This window comes from Channa argus, chromosome 17 (genome assembly GCF_033026475.1).
Source record: "Channa argus isolate prfri chromosome 17, Channa argus male v1.0, whole genome shotgun sequence".
NCBI classification, from domain to species: domain Eukaryota; kingdom Metazoa; phylum Chordata; class Actinopteri; order Anabantiformes; family Channidae; genus Channa; species Channa argus.
The window spans coordinates 790,019-812,106 of NC_090213.1; the positions used below are offsets into that span (position 1 = coordinate 790,019).

General features: G+C 40.8%; 1 protein-coding gene across 3 annotated transcripts; it reads left to right on the forward strand.

Annotated features, from left to right (window-relative positions):
• The first annotated feature begins 8,589 nt into the window (after positions 1-8,589).
• klf11a (Kruppel like factor 11a) lies at positions 8,590-19,726 on the forward strand. Of its 3 annotated transcripts, none has more exons than XM_067482247.1 (4): positions 8,590-8,747; positions 15,904-16,125; positions 16,440-17,343; positions 17,559-19,726. In XM_067482247.1, the coding sequence occupies exons 1-4, from the start codon at positions 8,715-8,717 to the stop codon at positions 17,852-17,854; spliced, it is 1,455 nt and encodes a 484-aa protein (XP_067338348.1). In that variant the 5' UTR covers positions 8,590-8,714; the 3' UTR covers positions 17,855-19,726. The 3 variants fall into 3 exon arrangements, with proteins under 3 accessions (XP_067338348.1, XP_067338349.1, XP_067338350.1); XM_067482248.1 differs by having other exon boundaries at positions 8,614-8,747; positions 15,867-16,125; XM_067482249.1 differs by lacking the exon at positions 8,590-8,747 and having other exon boundaries at positions 15,999-16,125; positions 16,423-17,343.
• The last annotated feature ends 2,362 nt before the right edge of the window (positions 19,727-22,088 follow it).

Here is a 22,088-nt window from a genome sequence, read left to right on the forward strand (position 1 = left end):
CCCCATGAATCCATCCCCACTTGTTTTACACTTCATGAAATACCTGACAGATATATAGTGAAAACCAGTCCGGTTTCTTCGTGTCATTATGTATTTTGAGTAATTTCAGCACATTTGGCTCAACACTAAAAAATATTCACTCACCACTTTTTGCTTAAAGAGCCGTTGCAATGATTCATTCTGCACAGTGAACACTTTTGCTACTTAAAGTTTGTTTTGATGGTAATATTTTTGTACCTTATGAAGAGTTTGGATTCTTGGGTTTACTTCAGTGCAGAATTTGAATCTTTTAAAACAAAAGCTTCTTTACAACTATTTCCCAGGTCAGTTTTTACACCTAAAGCTGTTTCACCTTTACAGGCTCTGATATACATCACAAACAAAAGCGTGAAGAAAGGCCTCACCTCAAAAACAGCTACAAAATACAGAGTCAACGTTGTAAAGCTGTTGTTTAAGTTGAGTCTTAAGTTAAAACTGGACAATGTGTAAACAATATACATCTGAATTCTGCAGAGCAGCACTTCTCCATGTAAAAGAAAATGTGAACAAAAACATTCATTCTGGGACTGCAGATGTTGTTGGCAAATGACTGTCAAGACAGTTCATGAATGATATCTAACTTAAAAAGATTATTTTTGCATTAAACAAGAGTTTGTTAGCATTTTTTTGTGAAATTAGAAATGAGTTTATCTGCAGGTTTCAGGCACATGTCAACGTCTTCCTCCACAGACTTTTGTCGTTTACACTTCCACAAGATTTGCAGGATTAAAATATCATGCAAATATTTTATTTCAGGCTAAGTATCAATAAAAACAAATATTTATACATATTCACAAGAATAAGTAATGTTTTAACAGGAAGAGAGGGAGAAAAAATTAAAGTAGATAATATTTATTCCACAAATTGAAATAACACATTTTCTGATTTGACTTTCTACTCCTTTGGTTTCTCAGATGTTCAAACATATTCTCACCATCAGCAGTTTGGGTTAATTTTCCTGCAAAGATCCCAGATCTTTGCTTTTCAGGACCTCCTGGTGTTTAATCTGGGCGTTTGCCACTGGTTTATTAGCAGCCTGACACTCACAGAATCTGTTTCGAAATGATGAAACCACTCGCTCATGTTTTCTTTTCAATCCTGGAAAAAGAGCCGACCTCTTTTGTGTTATTTTGACTGACCAAAGACAGTTTTCAGCTCTTTTCCATTGGACCACTGAGTCTTTGTATCATCATCTGCAGCTTCTTTCTGTCCTGAAATAAATCAGACACAAAGCTGTGAAACCTCTTTAACACTTTGTGAATGCACAGTCAACTTTTATACATTTAAATAATAGACACCAAAATAAACTTATACATGTTTAGTTGTTTAGCTCATTATATTTCAGACAGAAGCTTTTTTACATCCTGTTTCTTGCCTGTAAGTTTACGGAGCTCATTTAAATTAAACCGAACAAAGTCAGTAGTGTTGTTTTTTACACAGCCGCTGACGTGTGATGTGTAACAAACACATCAGAAATAAAATTATTGTTACTTTAAAAACAGTAAGAGTGGATAAACAATATTTAACAAATACAGATGCAGAACAACTGAATAGAGCTTCAAAATCACTATCAACTCACAGTTTGTCTTCAAACCTGTGGAAAACGACCAAATACAGAAACAAAATGACCGAAAATAAACGATCACAACCAAAACAGAGTCCAAACACCTAAATAGTGATGAAAAATGACATGTGTCAACACATAAATGCAAAACCACAACTGGGTCACATGTCAAAGTGAAACTGAACCCCAACTTAGTTGCTCCTGGTGAGTGTTGGCCAGCTGTATAGTGTGTGTGTGTGTGTGTGTGTGTGTGTGTGTGTGAGGGTGTGTGAGAGGGTGAGTGCAAATGGGTGAATAAGAAGCAGTGTAACTGCTAGTAATAGATTTAATTTTTTATTAAAGATACATTTTCTATTTTGTTTCAGACTTTTTTCATTGATTGTAAAAAATAAATAAATAAAAATCTAAATATTTATTTGTCCAACGATCAACATCTTTAAACATTAAATTATTCAGAGGGAAAAAATGAAAACGTTGAAAGGAAACAGTAAATCCTCACATCTGAGAATGTGTTGGTAGTTTTCCATGAAGAAATATATAATTTAAAAAATCATTGGCAGTAAAAAAAATGTATAGTTTAATTTACTGATCATTTCTGGTTAACATGTATTTACTGTAATTAATCTCTAATAATGTTTAATACAGTACATTTGATCTTCGCTGCTCATAATTTATATTCAAAAAGCTTCATTTGTAGTAAGTAATTAAAGGTCTCAGATAAATGTAGTGGAGTAAAAAAGCGCACTATAAGGGGGCCTGGTGTTTCAGTGGTAGGGATGCAGAAGGCCAAGGGTTCGAATCCCACCCCATTAGGTGTGGCCTCGGCCAGCCACCAAGGGCCACTGTGGTGCCAGTCCCAAGCCCTGACAAAAATGGGAGGCTTGCGGCAGGAAGGGCATCCGGCGTAAAAACACGTGCTAAGTCAACATGCGGAAGGCTGTGGCGTCCCCTGAAGGTACAAGCCCAAAGCCGCTGATCCAGGAAAAAAAGGACAGTATTTTCCCCTCCATTGTAATGAAGTAAGTATAAGTTGGCATGATAAGAAAATATTAAAAGTACTTTAAACTTGCACTTAAGTGCACTGGTCACATTTCTACCTGCAGTGATGTGAGCTACAATATTTCCCTGGGAGATGTAGAGAAGAAAAGGAGAAAAAAACAAAGCAGAACTTCTAAACTGAAGTACAGAACTAAAGGAAGTGGCAGTAATGGTCCTTTTACACACTGATTACACACATACAGTGAGTTTTCAGAGCCCTTCACACTTTGTTGTGTTGTAGATTTAGGTTTTTGGATAAATTTGCCTTTTTGTTTTTATCTCTGCTCTAGAAAGAAAAGAAGAAAAAGACTTGTTCTTATAGCAGTGGTGAACTCGCTGCACCACTGGTCTCATCCTGGTCTGACCTACATTCTAGTGACCCCACCCACCCTAGACACCCCCCCCCTTCACATACATACATACTCGGGGTGGGTGTGTCCCTGGTTTGTGAGGTCGTTGCTGTTTGCTTTGGAGCGAAGTCACTTCTGTTGCTGCGATCAGACTGTGAGGGTTTTTTTTAGACCAAACAGTTTCAGAAACTGAACTCAGAAGCAAAATGGTTAGTTAAAAATGTAGAAGTTCAGCTCAGAACTAAACGTAGGAACTCAAAAACAAAACCGAGGAACTACATTTGGAGATAACAAAGATTTAAGACCATGAACTAAACTTGGGAAATAAAAAAACAAAGACCCTTGTTAGACTTGGTTTTAAAATGCAATCAGATCACTAGTAGACAGCTAAGACACATCGATGTTTCCACCAGTCCATATACGTGCACCTCCAAGGTGTCCAGCAGACCACCAGTGTCCAGATGGCCATGACTATCTGGCTGCATGTAGGTGACGGACTGTGGTGGGGTGGGAGGGGAATTCACGGGCCATTGGACCAGTACAGGAGTCGCATAGTCTGGATGCCGTCACCAAAACAACTATTATATGTGCACCATGGATCCATGTGATCTAGATCTTAGACTCCACTGTTAGAATTATCTGTACTCAGCATCGATCCGAGAGAAACACAATTTCAGTTCCCTGTATGTACTGTACATGTGGAAGAACTGACAATAAAGCTTGACTTGACTTGACTATATCTTAACCGGATGGCAGATTTTCCTGCACCCCCGGAAACAAACTTCAGACTAAAGTATGGGCATAAACCCAGGGTTTCAATTTGAAGACCACAAAAAATAAATTTAGACTAAATTTGGAAGATAAATTCACAAACTTCACTCCAAGACAAAACCAAGAAAAAACTAAACTGGCTACACCCAGGGAATAAACGCATACGTTGCGAACTAAAGAAAAGACGTAACTTGGGAACTAATAACTCTGAGGCAAAATGTGGCTTAAAGCTTAAGGAGTAAACTAAAGAGACTGTACTTATAGAAAATGATGTGGTTAAATGCAACAGATTAAACACTGAAGCTAAATTAAACTAACTATTAAAATAACTAAACTCAAGTATTTGGAGCCAAACTAATACTAAACTTGAAAACTAAACCTAAGTTATTCAATTCTTGGCCAATAAATATTGGGGCAAAATATGTGCGTTAAACTCTGGGACATGAAAGTTTAATTTGAGGACTAATATAAATAAACTAAACTCCTGGTTTATTCTAACAGATATGATGCCAGCTGCTTTTGACTTTTTCATCATGTGTATTTACCTACATGTAACCACAACACCAGCGATGGTGCTTCAGGCTCAGTTAGCAGTTCACTGATGTGTGACACTGATCTAACCATGTGTTAAACTCACTACACTGGTTAAACAGCTGTATGATGCTTTTAGGGATCATTGAAAAACTTGTAACAGTAAGTGTGATAAATGTGCATGTGTGTTCACGGTTGCAGTTCCTAGAAGGATGATTCTTGGAAGTCTTGAAGGAAAGACGACCTTTGACCCTGCAGAAATCTACAGCGTTGCTGCCATAAATCCCACAACCAGAAACACACCAGAGCAGGATTTATTTCTGCCGTCCACACATATTTACATTGTGCAGTGGTTTAACTGAAGCTCTTAAACACACAGACAGGTGACGAGCAGCTGAACAAACTTTCACACACACCTTAACCTAAATGAAGGACAGCTCAGAATGTCTTAACTGTCCTTTCTCATCGTGTCCTCACTAGTCTGTATGCCGACATTTCAAAACACAGTAGGCTCAGATGTAGTGTGTCCACGTTTCCAAATTGTCCTACTGCTTTTGCTTTCATAAAACATCTCCAGCGCTAAGTCAGTCACCAAATTTGAAGAGTCCTCGGTATCAAATGGTTTTACTTTGCAAAAATACATCCTTTTACAAATTGCTACATCTATTAAAAACTTTCAAAAATGACCCTCAAATCAAATCAAATTTTATTTAAATTCTCCCAAATGGCAAAATTGCTCCAAGGGGCTTTAGAATCTGTGCAGCAGCAACACTCTCTGTAGTTAGACCTTCAACTCACATAAGGAAAACTCCCCCAGAAACCTTTAATTGGAAAACAATGGAAGAGCAACAGAGTGGGATTCCTCTTCCAGGATGGACAGACGTTCAATAGGTGTCCTCCCTTTCCAAAAATCACCCCACTGTTTGGAAATAGCATTATTTCCCTGAATGTGTCCACTTTCCAAAACATCCCCACCAAAAGCCACCAGAACACAAAACTAACATAACAAATAAAGGAACATCACCAATTATGAAGGCTCCTGACCACCATAGACATGTAAAACCATCCTGAAGAGAAACAGCATAACTCAAAAAGACACAAAGTGACTGCACAGGACACGACAGCCTCTATTCTAGTGATTTCTGTGCATTTTCAGTCCTTTTCCTGTCACTAGCTCTCTGACTCATAATCTGTGCATGACTGAAACTTGTTTAAAGAAACACAAACAAGTTCCATTATCAAGTTCAGTTCAGTAGGCGACCTGTTACCTGCATATACTGAATCTCAACACATTACCATAAGGTTAGTTAAAGCTGCAGTGTGCAACTCTGAATCAATCTTCTCTGCTCGGTCCAGGGGTTCGGTGAGTCTGTGTCACTGGAGGCATTTTAAAAGGTGTTGCAAACTGTAACTTTAAAGAGATATAGTCCCTGACTTTACAACGTATCCAGGTTGTAGGTTATTTATAAGCAGCACTCTGGCAAAGATGACTAATTTTGTACAATCATCTATCGGCAATCAGCTGCGTTTTCCGATATGGAACGAAAATTAGACGCAATAACATTGCACTACTTAAAAAATGGTTGTCTGACCTTTGTCACCTTTGTGTCACCTGCATAAACTCAATGTTTACATGATCCCTGTATCTGCGATCTAATTTAAATACAGATTTTACCCGTCACACATGTTTTGTGGGTCACTTGCTACAAATGCACATTTCACTCCGCACTCGGACTTAACAACAGCAACAGGAAGTGGGGAAAGAATAACCAAAGGTGAGGTGAGCATGTGTAACTTTACAGAAAGGAGATATCCACACGAATTCCACGTATCAGGGAGATTTTACACACAATACAGTGCACTCTCCTCCTTCACAGGTTAGTGCAGAGTTTGCTGCAGGTTCTTCTCTCTGACTTCATCCTGCAAACAGCTGGCTGAGCTCCATGGTCCCTGCCTGCATGTGGTTTCCTCCTGCACAAGTCAGCGAGTGTTTTCTGCCTGGAAACCCTTTTTTATGGAAGGACCGCCTGCCAGTGTGTTTTTCTTTTTCCTTTTTTTCACTTCACAACCTCGCTGAACTTGAAAATGAAAATGAACTCACGTCACCCTGCCTGCTGCCAGATCTTGCTTTTGTCCCAGTTTTTCCCTCTTTCTGAGTCCATGTCTGTGCTGACTTTACAGTTCTGATCTCACTTCTCTTTGCAGCAGCATGAGCCAATTCCCTTTGAATCATGGACCCGATAATATGGTTTTGTGTAGGAGCTGCCACCACTGCCAAAAGGTGCTTTCAGGCGAGCAGGTGATGTGAGGAGGGCTCTGCTGTCGCTCAACCGCTGACAGAGGAAGCATCAGCATGATAATGAAATGAACTCTTTGTCTGTTTCTATCTCAGACAAGATGACGTATAGCCACAGCCAACCATCACCTCCACCTTCCCCTTCTCTTCCCCAGTGTTTGGTCATGTCATGATGATGGTGATGGTGGCAGCACAGCTCCACCTCCAGCTTCCTGCAGCAGCTTAAAGGGTTAATGTGCAGCCACAACAAAGGAGCCGGTGCTGGGCCGGCATGCACACGAATCAAGTGTTGGAGGGGGGAGGAAGAGGAGTTTGGGTGCTCTGGCTGCCTTCTAGCCCCTCCCTGGGATTCTTTATTGAGAGGCTGTTTACAACCTCATCGCATAGGAGTCCCCGGGTTCATTGGCCCTGTGAGGAGGGGGTGAGGAGGGAGCTGGATTTGCAAGAGAGCAGAGAGGAAAATGTTACAGGAAGAAAACAATAAGAAAATATGTTAAGGCCTCCAGAGCTGCAGAACCTGAGCTTTGGTTTTTCCTCTTTGTTGAGTCTGTCTCTATTTGCATCTTTGCCTCCTTTCTTTACCAGTGTTTAACGTGCACATGTCTGAGGTGATGCATGCACGTGAAGGGAGAAAATTCCCAGGACTGCAGTCCAGGAAATAAAATCAAAGCCTGTGAACGTTCCCCATTTGCTGTACTGCTACTAGTTTCCACTTGCAGCAGCCGGATGATTCATTTAGTTTCTTTTTTGTGTTTTCTTCTTATCAGTGTTTTTCCCAACAGAGTTGCACCTTTGTTTCTTATTGTTCCTGCAGGAAATTGTTGCCAGATGAACGAAAATGCCAAGTTTGCTTTAAAGCAAACCAGCAGACAGGAATCATTTCCAGTTTTCATACATGTTGTCACATTCTTGGATTGTAGTCGAGCTGCAGTGTGGGACATGCATGTTGTTTACAATCTGCAGTAAGTGTAACACCCCCCCCCCCCCCCCCCCCCAATCTCCTCCCCCACACACTTGTGTTTACATCGACATTTTACATGAGTCTCATATGGCCTCTGCAGACTGTGACAGTAGAAATATATATAGAGATATTCAAATTGACCATATTCACTGTCAATCTACAGATTCTCAAAATAATAACTGATAAATCACTAACTTAAATAACTGGCTAATAGTCATCTTTCTTAAGAGCTAATTCAATTAAAATTACATCAATGTGTTAATTCATGGATAAAATGTTGTGATGTTCACTTAAATTGGTCATTACAACCATGTCACATGTTGTTGTTAGAGATGAAAAAAAAATTACTCTTGCACAACTACACAATGGGACATTTGGGACAATGGGAAAAAACGTGATAAAAACATGTTGATAACATGAACACATTGTTTCCTTAACAGCGTATATTTTGTATTTTTTTCGATTTTACAAGGTTTTTGAAAAAAAAAACAATTTAAGCTGATGAAAAGTGCAAATGTGTTACAATCATTACATAAACAGTATACGTTAAAAAATAAGACGTTTTTATTTGCCCATTATATTTAAGTTGTCGTTCAAGTTCAGCCATAAACACACAATTTAAATTTATTCAATCTATTTTTAATCTTTTTTTAAATAATGTTTATTTCTGCACATTGAATCTGCAGCAGTTGCTCAGTATGTCCCTCCCGCGCGCGTCCTCGCGGGTATCGCGGTCCCGCCTCGCGCCTGTCTCTTTCCCAACCTTTCCCCCAGTTTGAGCGCACTGCCGGGTTCACCGGGTTTACTCTGACACCGCTGACTCCCCGGACACGCCCCCCGACAGCCACGCACCCCGCCTATAACCAATCGCGTCACAGTCACGTATTGATCACGCACCACCTCGCTTCGGATTGGCCAGAGGCCGCTACACCTTTGCCCGTGATTGGCTGCGTGTTACCACCCGCCAGTCTGCTCTGTATTTTGTTTCTGTTTTTTTATTTCCTCCTTTTTTTTTTTTTTTTTTTTTTTTTTTTTTTTTGGCTCCACTCAGCTGAAGCCAGTCTGCTGGCAGAGGCTCAGCGCTTATTATTGACTGCTCGCACTCCTGCTACTGTCTCTGCCTTTATTTTGAATTATTGGCCGCACGTCTCCCAACTCTTCCTCATGCTCAGCTTCGCGGCCGAGCACTGCCGTCAGGTGAGTCCGCTTCCCGTCCTGTAAAACCGGCTGGTTAACAGCTGTTCGTCAGATAAACCTTAAAACTTATTAGAAGTGCGCTGATACTTCCATAGTCATAACAACACTTGCTGGTCAGAACCTGGAGCTCGGGACCGAGCTGTATCTTCGCTTTGCGGCGCTGCCGCTCTCAGTTTTCGCCTTGTTTTGGCGCTGCCGGCTGGTTTATTTGAGGTCAGAGTGAACCCGATGGCTCCAGTGTGTGGACGCTTCCTGCCGTCCTAACTGTTACTGTGGCTTCACTGCAGAGCATCGCTCCACCATAAAGTTTAATCACTACCGGAGATAGTTTGGACCCAGCGGGGGCGATCGCTCAGTTTGCTGCTGGTTGGACTGGGTTGATTTATTGTTTGTGACTAGAATCAGATTGTGGTTGATGGGCTTTGTTGTTGCTGTGAGGAGGCTGCGAGGTGTGTGAGCTTTTTATTTACGAGTATCACACTGCAGCTAATCAGCAGCAATTAGCGATTATCTTATTATTTATTAATCTCACCACTGTTCTCATGATTAATCGCTGGGTTCATAAAACGTCATAATGAGTGGAAAGTGCTGTCACATATCAGCATACGGTCATAAAATAATAGCTTTGCTATGATGAACAGAGAAAAGTGGCAAAATATCACATTTGGAATCTTGGAACATTTAAATTTTTGAAATCCTCACAAACTGTTATTAAACCGTCAAACTAGTTGTTAGGAATTTTATGTCATTTGACTCAGTGATTATCAGGCTTATTGTTGCAGCTCTACTGCAGCACTTCACTAATGTATTATGATCAAACGTCACAAAGATGTAAAAACCTAAAGTTATGAATCATATTATAGTGTAGCATTTAATTTAATGAGAACTTGTATTTATAGTCATATGAAAATCAAGTTCATGATGATTTGTATTAAGATGTATATGATCTGCCTCCTTTGTTATTAATGGGCAGACTATCATGGTTTTCATTTATAGAATAATAATAAAAGCTGATGCAGTCATATTAAATGTTGTGTTAAGTCCTATACTACATGTAGATAACCATAGTAAAACAGCACATCTGAGCAGCAATAAACAGTGATTTTCAGGCATTTTACTTTGAAAAGGATATCTTACATTACCAAACAGCTCTTAAGGTACTAGCTCAGTAAATGTCAGTTGGTCAGAATTCAAATGATATTATAAAAAATGACAAAATGTTTATCGACTGCTCGATTAATCAGATTTAGGTTCAGTTTGTCCAGGGAGCTGCGGCTGAAAACTGCAGCTGAGCACAACAAAGAGAGAGCACAGGAAACAACAGGACAAGACCACACCAAACCTTCAGCAGCCAGTTCAAATATCACAGAGATAGAAAAACAGAAACCACCAACCAGAGGCCAAAAGAGAAGTTAACAAATCATTTCTGGTGATGATTCGTGTGTTTGTTTGGCTGTTCAGTAATCAGGTGCTATGTGACAGTTCTGCAACAACAATTAGAATCACACAACTGCATTAGTTCTGGCTGGTACAGAGTGCGAATAGATGTGTTTCTGCATCGTTTGTTGTTGCTGTAATCTCATTATGTGTTGCTGTGTGATGAGTTTGTGTGATACTGGGTGTGGGAATTTGCAGCACCGGAGCGATATGCTGTGCATGTTTCTGCAACAGATCGACTTTGTTTGCTTCAACTACACTTCCTGTTGGGAGCTCCCCCCCCCCCCCCCCTCTCCCTCCCTCTCTCTCTCTCTCTCTTTCTCTCTCTCGGGGTGACGGGGTGCATGTTAATGTGGGAGGAGAAGGAGGCGGGGCTTGTTTAATTTTTTTTTTGTAAGGGGGTGTGTAACATCTGGCATGCCACCTCCCGTCATCTATTCTGGGTACAGGGGAGGTTCCCTCAGCCTGAGCGAGAAGATGGGTGTACCCGCTGCAGTGGGGCCCATCTCTCTCTCTCTTTCTTTGTATATCTATGTCTCTTGCCCTCGCTCGCTCTGTCCCTCCACCCTTCCTGTACGTGCTGCTCAGCATTCATCAGATGCCAGACAACTTAGCCAAGCACTCAGATCCCTTTGTCCCCTGTCATTTTTTTCATGTAATTTTAACCACCAGCCACACTTTTTTTGTGTCAGTAAAATTTAATATAATTTTCGTATGTTTTGCGGCTCGGGAGTTGGGAGGAAGTGAGAAAAATGAATGACGTCATTGGTAATTACACGGGTGGTGTGCACCTTTTGCTCCCAAAGGAAGATGAAGAACATAGGTTGTGTCTGAAATCACTCATTCACAACTCACTCCGAGAGGTGGTTGGTCATTTGGGGCAAGTGTGCTACTGCTCCACCTGCTGGCAGCAGGTAAAAGTGTGCTTTTAGTGGTACACAGTCAATAAAGTTTATTTTGCAATAGCATATGACTTGAAACATTGGCAACAACATTAAGATATGTGACTGATATGCAAGTGTATGGAAACCAACTTGCAGACTCCATTCTGGATCTTTTTAATATTCAAATAAAATGGCAGGCAGATGTCACCAGCAGTTTTATTTAAAGAACCGTTTATTCTCATTGACCACATATACATATTACACAGACATGTTATAATGAAATCCGTCGTCTGCTGCTAACCCTTCCCACTGGGGGGAGCAGTGGGGTACCATGGGGCGTTGCCCAGGGAGACTAGTGCTGAGTGTTTCGCTCAGGGACACACCTGGTGGGTAGGCTGGGATTCAACTTCTGCATCCCATTCTGCTGCTCTACTTATTGAGCTACCAGGTTGCCATTTGCAGTGAATCAAACTTTGCTGGGGGAGGGGGACACACCAAAGAATTTAAAGTATGTTGTAAAGCAGACATTATTATTATAACCTGGGAGCCCATCGGAATTGTTTGCAAAAAAACATATGGGATCCCAACTCGTATTTGAAGTTGCACAGTGAAGAAGATACCTGTATCTGTGAAATGTTGTGGGCACAAAAGAACAATCTTGGTTCAAATCATGGAAAAACTCAGCAAATCCATTTGGATTTCCACCTTCTTTACATTATTATTCAGATATTTTAAACACAAAAGAACTAATTATTTGAACATTGTTCTAACCTGGTAGATGGAAAATCATTTTAAAATAATTTAAATAGCAAAGTTCGGGTGTGTAGAGTAATAAGCAGAAAAATGTAGAATTGTTATTTTTTCATTGTAACTGTTGTCCCTGGTCTGTAGAGCCACGCTAACTCCAGCAATTATCCACTCCAGAGATCATTGTACGATAAAACACTGAACATTTATTCCACGTCCCACAATTGAGCTGATAACAAAGCAATTCCACAAAAAACGTTGAGACGATAACCAAAACATTCCACAGAACACGTTTCACAAATTAATTCCATAGAACACGGTGACAAACCATGAAACTCCACAGCTACACACTCAACCACTAGTACGTCGTTGTTCTCCCCTCCGTTCAGTCAAAAACTGCCAAACCAAACATTGTTTCCTTGACAACAGGTTAGGAAAACTTCAAAGGCAAACACTTGAAAGGCAGTAATGTGATGTAATTGATGATGTCATTAATACGCTTATGCTTACACTTAATTTGACTAACCTTTGAAGACAGTGACATTAGAAGGAAAAAAAGTATCACAAACACTGAGAAAACTCAAGTTGGCTCATACATACCTGGGTCCTAATTGTTCTCCAATATTAGTAACGATTACAAACTTAATATTGGAGAACAACACTAACAACAAAAAACGATGCTGTATCATTTTTATTTTTAACAGTATGACCAGTCTCTTTCTGGTCTTCCTTCTTCTGGGAGTTAGAGGTCACCAGCACTTGACACACCGTAGGACTACAGTCTTGGCTACTGTCTCATTCTGATTCTTGGAGAAGATAGACCTTGGTTATGGGTCTATCAAGCTCGTTAGTCTTCGTCTTGATAAGAACCTGGCAGACTAGACTATGTTTATTCTTTATTGTGTGGATGATTTTGCCTATCACCCATGAGCCTCAAGGTGCTGACTCATCAACAATCAACACAATGTCCCCAGGAATTGTGGTTTGCACGTGTCCATTTTTGCCGCCTTTATAGCTCAGGCAGATATTTCTTAGTCCAACTTTTCGGCAGGCATAGAGATCACCTACCTGGAAAATTCCTGAAGGCATAGATGGTTGGTTTTTCAAAAGAAGAAGCTGATTTTGCGTCAATGCCTCCAAGTCATTTGGATCATTGGAAGGTGTAGTTATAATGGCTTTCACCTCCCAGAGTAATGTCTGCAGGACTTCTTCATCCAAACATTGATCTTTCAGTGTAGCACTGAGAAAAAATTAAATGCTCTCATACCCCTCCATGGTGAGAGCCAGACTGAGGAATAAACACCCATTTGATGCCACGCTGGATCAGCTTCATTTCTATTTTGGACATGTTCCATTCTTCTAGAGCAGCGAGTCAGTCCATCAACAGGAAATCCCACCCCACCAGATTTGGCCCCACCCAGCCACCAAGGGCCATCTTGCTGCCGGTCCCAAGCCCAGATAAAATGGGAAGGTTGTGGCAGGAAGGGCATCTGGTGGAAAAACTCATGCCAAATCAAATGTGCGGAACACATTCCGCTGTGGCGACCCCTAAAAGGGACAAGCTATAAGCCGTGGATCTTGTTGATGCATTTTTCTACAGGCTCTTTGAGCTCGCTCAGCCCCAACAAAGTTTGTTCCATTGTCTGAACGTATTTTCAAAACCTGACCTTTTCTTGCAATGACGCGTCGAAGAGCATTAAGAAACGAGTCCTTGTTAAATGTGGCTACAACCTCTATCTGGACAGCTTCGGTAGCCAGACATGTAAATATGACACCACATCTTTTTGCAGTTGTTCTTCCTTGTTTAAACTAAAAGGACCAAAGCGATCAACACTTGTTCTGTTCATCAGGTAAGACTCTGTTATGTGGGAGATCTGCCATTTGTTGCCACCCAGTTGCTCCATCTATTCCACGACAGATTTTCACTTAGAATCTTTCTGATTGTTGAGTTCGCGTTTACAATCCAGTACCTTTCAATTAAAGGAGAAAAAACATTGTCGCAACCACCATGACCTACTTTTTCGTGGATTTTCTGCAGTATGAGCTGTGATACTTGATGTTCCTTAGCTAGAATGGCAGGGCTTCTGGACTCCTCAGGCATGGCAGCCCGGCTGAGCCCACCACCCACATGGATAACCCCATCCCAAAGCAGTGGAACAAGTCTATGGATGTGGCTGCTCCATTTCACTGGTTCTTCCTTTAGCAGAGCAGAGATTTCCTGAAATTCTTCAGCTGGCAGTAAGGAATTATTACCGCCTCTGCTTCCTTGATTTCCACAGTTTTTCTTAATGAGTTGTTTTGTAGTTTAGCATTCTTTTTTGAAGCTAAACACATTGTTTATATTTGTCCTTTTTGAGAAATACTTTCCAGTAGCTCTTTTTGAACAAAGTTAGAAGTGTATCCTTCAATCTTAAGGCATGTCCATGATGTGTCCGGGCTTTCTTATGCTGCAAGAACATTTACTGTGACATTTCTTTTCACCTCAGGATCAGCTGTTTCAAGCTCTTGCAGGTGGCATTTCCCGACTGGCTTTGAGGAAGTCAGGTCCAAAATTCCACATTTTGTTTTGCCGAACATTGTTCATATTTACACCCCTTGATGCACAGTCTGCAGGATTAAGTTGAGAATTTACGTAGTGCCACTGTGGGACTGTTGAGGTCTGCTGAATCACTGAAACCCTATTAGCTACAAATGTGTGAAATAATGGGTTATTGCCAATGTAATTTAATACTGCTGTACTATCAGTCCAATACACAGAGTCCTCCATTGGTGGCTGCAACTATTTTGGCAGTCAGTGTGGACAGAATGCTAAGTTTGCTGCAGTGAAATTCAAGTGAGGGATGGTCATGGGCTTTAGGGGGGGAAGCTCCTGCCTGTCCCAACACAAGAGCACTTTGAACTTGATTACTGCTGTTTTACTGGACTAAGTATGTTACTGTCCCATAGCCCTGCTTGCTAGCTTCTACAAAATAAAAATATGTGTCAATTAAAAAGTCACTTAACTGCTCTAGACTTTGTACCCAGTGAAAACCCCTTTGGGCAAGATGGTCAGGCACAGTCTCATCCGATCCCAATCTCATCCTGCAAAGCTCCTTCATAATTTGCAGGTGAAAGTATCCCCAATGGATCATACACCGAGCTCAGCATGGATAGGATCCCTCATCTGGTGGGGGGCTTGTTTAAGATAACAACTCTGAACTTGAATTGATCTGACTGAATGCACCATTGCACACCCAATACCCTTTTATTTGGAGGTGCATTTTGATCCAAATATTTCTATTTCTATCGCCTTCTCCTCCTCTGGAAAGCTGCTAACACCATTTCATTGTTACAGATCCATTTATTTAACCTGAAGCCACCCATCTGACACACAGCCTTTAAACTGTGGTAAAGAGACTCTGCCTTTCCAACAGACTCAACGGATTTTAGGCGTCTGCTAAATGACCAAATGTAAATGCAAACACATTGTGACCTCGCAAGAAGTGCACTAAAATCAAACATATTTTCTGGAGACAAAATAACCAACAATCATAGAGCAGCGCATTTTTATGTCAGGACAGGCTTACAAGGCATCTTTGTAGAACACATTTATGAAACATCACATTGGAACATTTAATGCAGCTTTCGGCTTGTACCTTCAGGGGTCGCAACACAGAATGTGTGAATTGGCATGTGCTTCCAGCCGCAACCCTTCCATCCCACCCCACCAGGTGAGGCCCCGCAACTGGTGGGGTGGGATCGACCTGCGGCCTTCTGTATCCCAACCCAATGCTCCACCACTGAGCCACCAGGCCCAGAACAATTAATGCAGAGGAAAGGTCTAAAATTCAGGTAGCAAGTTAATTTTCTGTCTCTTAGTGACTAAGAGATTGTTTTTTTCTAATAATTTTCTTAAATCAAAAGATATACAATTTACTGCCACATTATAGAGAGTAGCAGAAAATTCATTTAAATCCTGGTAATAAATCCTGGTAATATGGCTGACACAGTATTTACTTTGCCTAAAAGATGCAGCTCTTGACTAAAAGATTTTCTTCTTTTACTGTTTTAGACTCATGCTGACCTTTTGACCTTTTGATCTGCCTCAGGTCGGACGTATGGACGGCCAAGAGGTAGCGACCATGGAGTTGAAGCCTTGCATCGAGTATCACGACCTGGAGGCTGCAGAGGCACTTGTCAGCATGAGCTTCTGGGGTCAAAGTTTGCACAAACCCCGCCCACTGACCCCCACCTCGGATTCCTGTGACTCCATCCAACTCCATGCCGAGGGAGGGGACACTCCCAAGGACCTGATTGCTCTGTCTTCACTGGTACAAAGATGTTAAAACATTCATTTGCTCTAAGATGGCTCGTTTTCTATCTTAGCTATTTTAGATTTTTTCCTGATGTATTTATTTTAGGATAAAGATTCTGATAAACAAATGCTAAGAAATCAAAAGCTAAGAATATCAGCAATTTGCATATACATTTTAAAAACTTATAGTGTTTTAAAATTTTAATACAATAAATGTGTTTTAATGTTGTAGTGTAACAAAATATTATTACTAATACATAAACTATATCAGCTAAATCCTTGATAGTAAAATAAAAACATCTAATTCTAATAGTCTTCTCTGTTTTTAAGTGTATGACTCCACCTCACAGTCCGAGCTTTGCCGAAGCCTCCACCACAACTGTCCTCACCACCACCTCTACTCTGAGTCCCCCATCCAGACCAGTCTTACCCCGTTGTCCAGGGATTACACTGACCACCACCCTTGTCAGTGACTCCCACACTGGTGTCCCCCATCCTTCGCCATCCTCCCCCCTCGCCTCAGAGACTTCAGCACTTCCACCTCAGACTGAGTCACCCTGTGTGGCAGTAGTGGGCAGAGCCATGGTCACCAGCGTCATCCGTCACACCGCTGACAGACTCAGCCTCCCACCACCTCCTCCTTCCACATCCCAGCTGACAGAAACCTCCATTCCTCCTACAGAAACACTTCCAGAGGAGAAGGACGGACCTCCTCCATCTCTAGAAAGCCCGCCCTCTCCTCCCTTCTCGGCATCTCTTCCTCACTCCTCCCCACAGTCTTCCTCGCCTTGCACTACCTCTCCAGTTTCCTCCTCTCCAGTGCTCTGCCAGGTGTTTCCAGTGAGTGGTCGGACAGGCATGATCTCCGCCTTCGTCCAGGCTCCGGTTCAAGTGCAGACTCAGGGTGGACAGAAGCCCATCCTGCCCCAGTCTCCTTCCAGCTTTGCCCAGCCTCTTCTGGTGGGCTCCACCGTGACACAGGGGGCAGTGATGTTTGTGGTCCCCCAGCCACCTGTTTCCCAGCCCCCACAGGGCCCGCAGACTGTCATGACCCTGGGCAACACCAAGCTCCTGCCCCTGGCCCCAGCCCCTGTTTACATGCCATCAGGAGCAGCCAGTGGCTCCTCGCAGGCGGATTTCTCCCGTAGACGAAATTATGTCTGCAACTTCCCTGGCTGCAAGAAGACATATTTTAAGAGTTCACACCTGAAAGCTCACCTGCGCACTCACACAGGTAAGAGGCAGAAGAAATAACCCCTCCAGAGTCCTTTTTTTCTTTTTTCATCTCTCTGCCATCCAAGATCACTGTTGATTCGAAATAATCTGGGTCATTTAGCTCTGCTGCACAATCATCCAGTTTTCCTATAACTCGTTTTGACTAGAGGTTTATGACTGTGATCATGAACAATCATCTGGTGTGTTAATAATCCATTTTTTCTTCATCTGCAGGTGAAAAACCGTTCAGCTGTCACTGGGAAGGCTGCGACAAAAAGTTTGCCCGCTCTGATGAACTTTCCCGCCACCGCCGAACACACACTGGTGAAAAGAAGTTTGTGTGCAGTGTGTGCGACCGGCGCTTTATGCGCAGTGACCACTTGACCAAACATGCCCGGAGGCACATGACCACCAAGAGGGCATCCTCGTGGACCGCAGAAACCCCGGACCTCAACAAAGTTGCCCTGTCCAAGGGCCAAAACAGAAGCCCCACACTTCCTGTTGGCGTACTGGTCCCCACCGCTAACTAACAGGCTCATCAGGAGCCAACGGGGCCCACTCAGGACCCCAGGGGGGGCAACCAGACAACCACCCATCTAAATATTAAACCGGGACTGGTTGTTTTAATCAGCTCCACCAGCCACACCAGGATGATCTTTTCTACTCTACCAGTCACATTCACACGCTACTAGACACAGCAAAGACAGTTACTGGGCCCGGCTACATTTATATGACAGTGTGTTCACCAGCGTCTTTACAAAGAAATCTGATTTCTCACACCTGCATTTAACCAGTAAAATGCTGTGGCAAAGTTTGATGAGCTTTGATCCACATATTTGCACCTTTCAGATCTCTGCCAGAGAATAAAGCTGACAAGCATGCTAACTGTTAAAGAGCCCAGTACAGAGGAAACTGCACAAAACTCAGCTTAACCAAAATCATTTGAAAGACAGACAGAAAATTAACAAGATTATCAGGGTTTACAGTTATTACTAGCACAAAAATAGCCTTTACAGCTATCATATCTTGGGACAGATTTGAATCTTTATGAAACTTGTTGGTGAAATTAAAAAGGGAAAAGAAATTAATGTCAAATGTTTCTTACCATATTTGATTAAGAAAACATCACTAGTAAGGCTTTTCTCTTTTTACATATTGTAAAATTTGTGAAGAATATTAGGAACAGCTGCGTAACAAAAAAGAAAGGCCCGCCTATAGTAATTGCATAATCCACAAAAGCTTCCAGAACACCTGAATGTTCCTGAATGCAACAGCACGACAGCACACCATGGTTAACGGCTGAGTGATGCTAAAGTTTCTGTGGAGACACAGCATTTTATTTATTTGTTTTAATATGAAGACTGTGCACAAAGGCAAGTGAAAAATTAAGATGTCTGACATCATGAGGATTTTTTTTTGATGTCTTCACCTACTGCTGCCACTGTTACTCCAGCTTGTTGATAAGGTGTCTCCAAGGAAATGGTGACATCTGACAGAGAACTGTTGGTGCTTTTGTTTAAGTGACAGCAAAGGACGTCATAATATCAGCTTTTCCGTTTAAAAAAACAAAACATTTTTTATAATACATATAATTGGATATATCAACCAGGCCTACTTTCAGGTGTGACCAGGCCTTAAAGTGTAATCATGCCATTTACCATTAACATATTTGTATAAGAGCTGAACTTCAATAAAAATCAAGTTATTTTTCAGGAAAATTCATATAAATGTAGCCGGAACAGCAGCAGTAGACAGAGCGAGTTTCCCGCCCTGCTCAGGACATTTTATTTCCACAAACTCACCGAAAGAGGAGGACACGAAGGCGACAGGCTGCTACTCATTCACGGACAGAAACCAACAAAAACCTGACATTGCACTGGATTTTTTAAAATCTTGCTTGTTTTTGTACTCTCCGTGTATAATCATGTTTACTTTATGTGTCATGTTTAGCAAAATGTATGCACTCTTTATTTTTTTGCCAAAGCCTCTGTATTGTGCTTCTATTATTAGCCTTCTTCTGTTTGTCTGGCTGTACATATTGTAAATATATTGATATCTATATGAATGTTACGTGTATTCCAGTCTGCATTTATTGACAGTACGAGTTATTGATATTTGAAAAATGTCAGTGGACAGTATTCCTCACTGTGATACTACCTACTATCTTTGCTTTACACATTATTATTATTATTTAATGAACATTTGTTGAGGAAAACAGTGCTGTTTTTGATAGCTTGATTTGGCCCATAGTGTAGCCAGTAAGAAAATACCTCATGTTATTAAATGTTATTCTTAATAACGGCTTATATCGGAATAATCCTATTTCTGAACATTTGCCTGTAAGCGATGGTGAAGAATATGTCTTATAAAATATGTCTTATAAAAATTTACCATGAAAACAGTATTGGTTTGCTTAAATTGTTGCATTTGAAATGTTTATTATAACATGAAAATTGGCATCTTTACAGCTAAAATATAGAGTAATAGTGTTATATATATTTGATTTGTTGACACTATAACTATAACTATTTAATTTATCTGATTTGATTTTAAGGCCTCTGTGAGGCTGGAATCAAATGATCTCCACTTCATATAAGATTTGGTTTTATACATTTTAATAAATCCCCTGCCTAGAAGACATTTTTGGATTGTCAGGTCTAAATGTTGGTAAACGATTCATTCAGGTTTCTAGATTTCTAATAACCCTTAGTAAATCATTTCCGTAACATTACATCACAAAAGATTTACAGTTCAGAGTTCCAGAAGAGTTAGATCATTCAAAAATGTATCTTCTACATGTTTTGCAATCAAATGTTTACTTAAGTCAAGTTACCATAACGTAATAAAACTAACAAGACGTGACTAAAGACAGCCTCAAATATGTCAACATGATACAAAACATTTACAGAAGGCCACATATCATTGTAGCTTATTTCCTTCTGACGGTCTTGTAGTGATAGTACCTCAAAGTACAACTACTGTATTACAAGTCTTTACTATTGAGTCTTTGTTTCAATCTTGAATTGCAAAGGATAATTATTTACATTAATAAATACAATTACAGTTTAAAGCCAAGGAAATCTTTATCAAACTACATATATAGACGGAACAGGTACTCTATAGGTGGAAGGCAAACTTCTTATGTCTACCCTGTTATTTTCATGTGCTTAATTACATTTTGCTGAAGAGTTGTAAAAACAATAAAAATCTACACATTAAAATTAAGATATAAGTAAATAATTGGTCCATATACTAGTACGTTCCTTGAGAAAATACCATGTATGTTACCTTTAAATAAACATATCAAGAAGCAGCTGTCTCTTATTTTACAGTTCTGTAACCCTTTTGAGAGGCCCCACTGTACTGTACCGTCCAGTACTTTAAAAGCAATATTCTTTGAAAAAAAAATAGAAAATGTGTAATCACATTTTCCTTATACTTTATAATTAATAGAGCTAAGTTTTGAACTAAATAGATACAATTTACATTTGTTTTATAAGTATAATGCCATATCTCTACACATTTATCAGTTACCAGGGACCTATACAACATGTGTTGTGATTTAGTTTTGCTTTCTAAATGTTAAGTACAGCTACACATTTTTTTATTTTTTAAAATTAAATTTTACTTCGGATTATGATTTGTATTACATAACCTCCCAAAATCCGTAAAAAAAAAACATTATCTTTCGCGTTTAGCAGCTGTTAGTTAGGTTTCCCTGTGAATTTCATAAAGATAGAAACACGGATGTCTCTGCTGTGCTTAAAAGAAATTAGGTTAATTCCATTCGGCTCAATAGAAACACAATGAATTGTCCGGTAAACCAAAGTTCTGCTTGACGACAGCGGCTCCGCTACGTGTCTTGTTATACAACTGTAGCTCCGTCCGCTCTCTCTCTCCCCATAACACCCGGTAACAACAATCACCCAATCACTAGCCAGCGCTGGGGGGGCGTGACCAATGGGAGAGGGCGTCGTTGTGCCGGAACGTGTCACGTGATTAGATCTGGAGGCAACCGCCCACTTGCCTTACTGACCGACATTCAGCTGAAGCCAAATCATTGAAAAAAACAGTGGAGTCTGGTGGAGCTCAGTCACCGGGCGAGCAGAGACATCGTGTGGTGAAGGGTGGTACTGAGACCCCATTCAAGCTTACGCTGGTAAAATGACATATTGTTATATGGTTTATCACGGTAAATGGTAAAAGCTACTCAAGTACAAACTTTGAAAATAATTTATTTTACTACAGTTTATACTTTCACTCCCCTACATCATGAATGGAAATATTAGTTTTCAGTCACAACATCGGACAGCCTGTGTTTTCACAGGGCACCAATCTGACAACAAAGTATTTTAAGTGTGGAACTTGATGCTGTTGATAACTTGAATGTACACGTCCGGTCTAGATTTCTTCCACATGTGTCTCAGAAATTAGATTTCTGCAAAAATCTGAAATGTTGTCTCGGTTTAATTCATGAACAGATTCAAAGACAGAGCCGCTTTACAAACCTGATTTCTGACTAATTACTGTGAAAAATCATCAACTTCTATTTCATGTCTTCTTAAACACAGTATTTATACTACTGTCATTACTCGCCACTACTGACTACAACTCCTTTAAACCTTTGTGTCCACTTTGTTTGAGTCAAACCTCCCACGTTCATCCCTGTCACTAGATGGCGGCACTCACCTGTAAAGGTGGTTCAAAAGCAGCCAATCCGCGCACTCCATTCCGGCAACTGCTAACAAGTCAACTCCGCCTTAC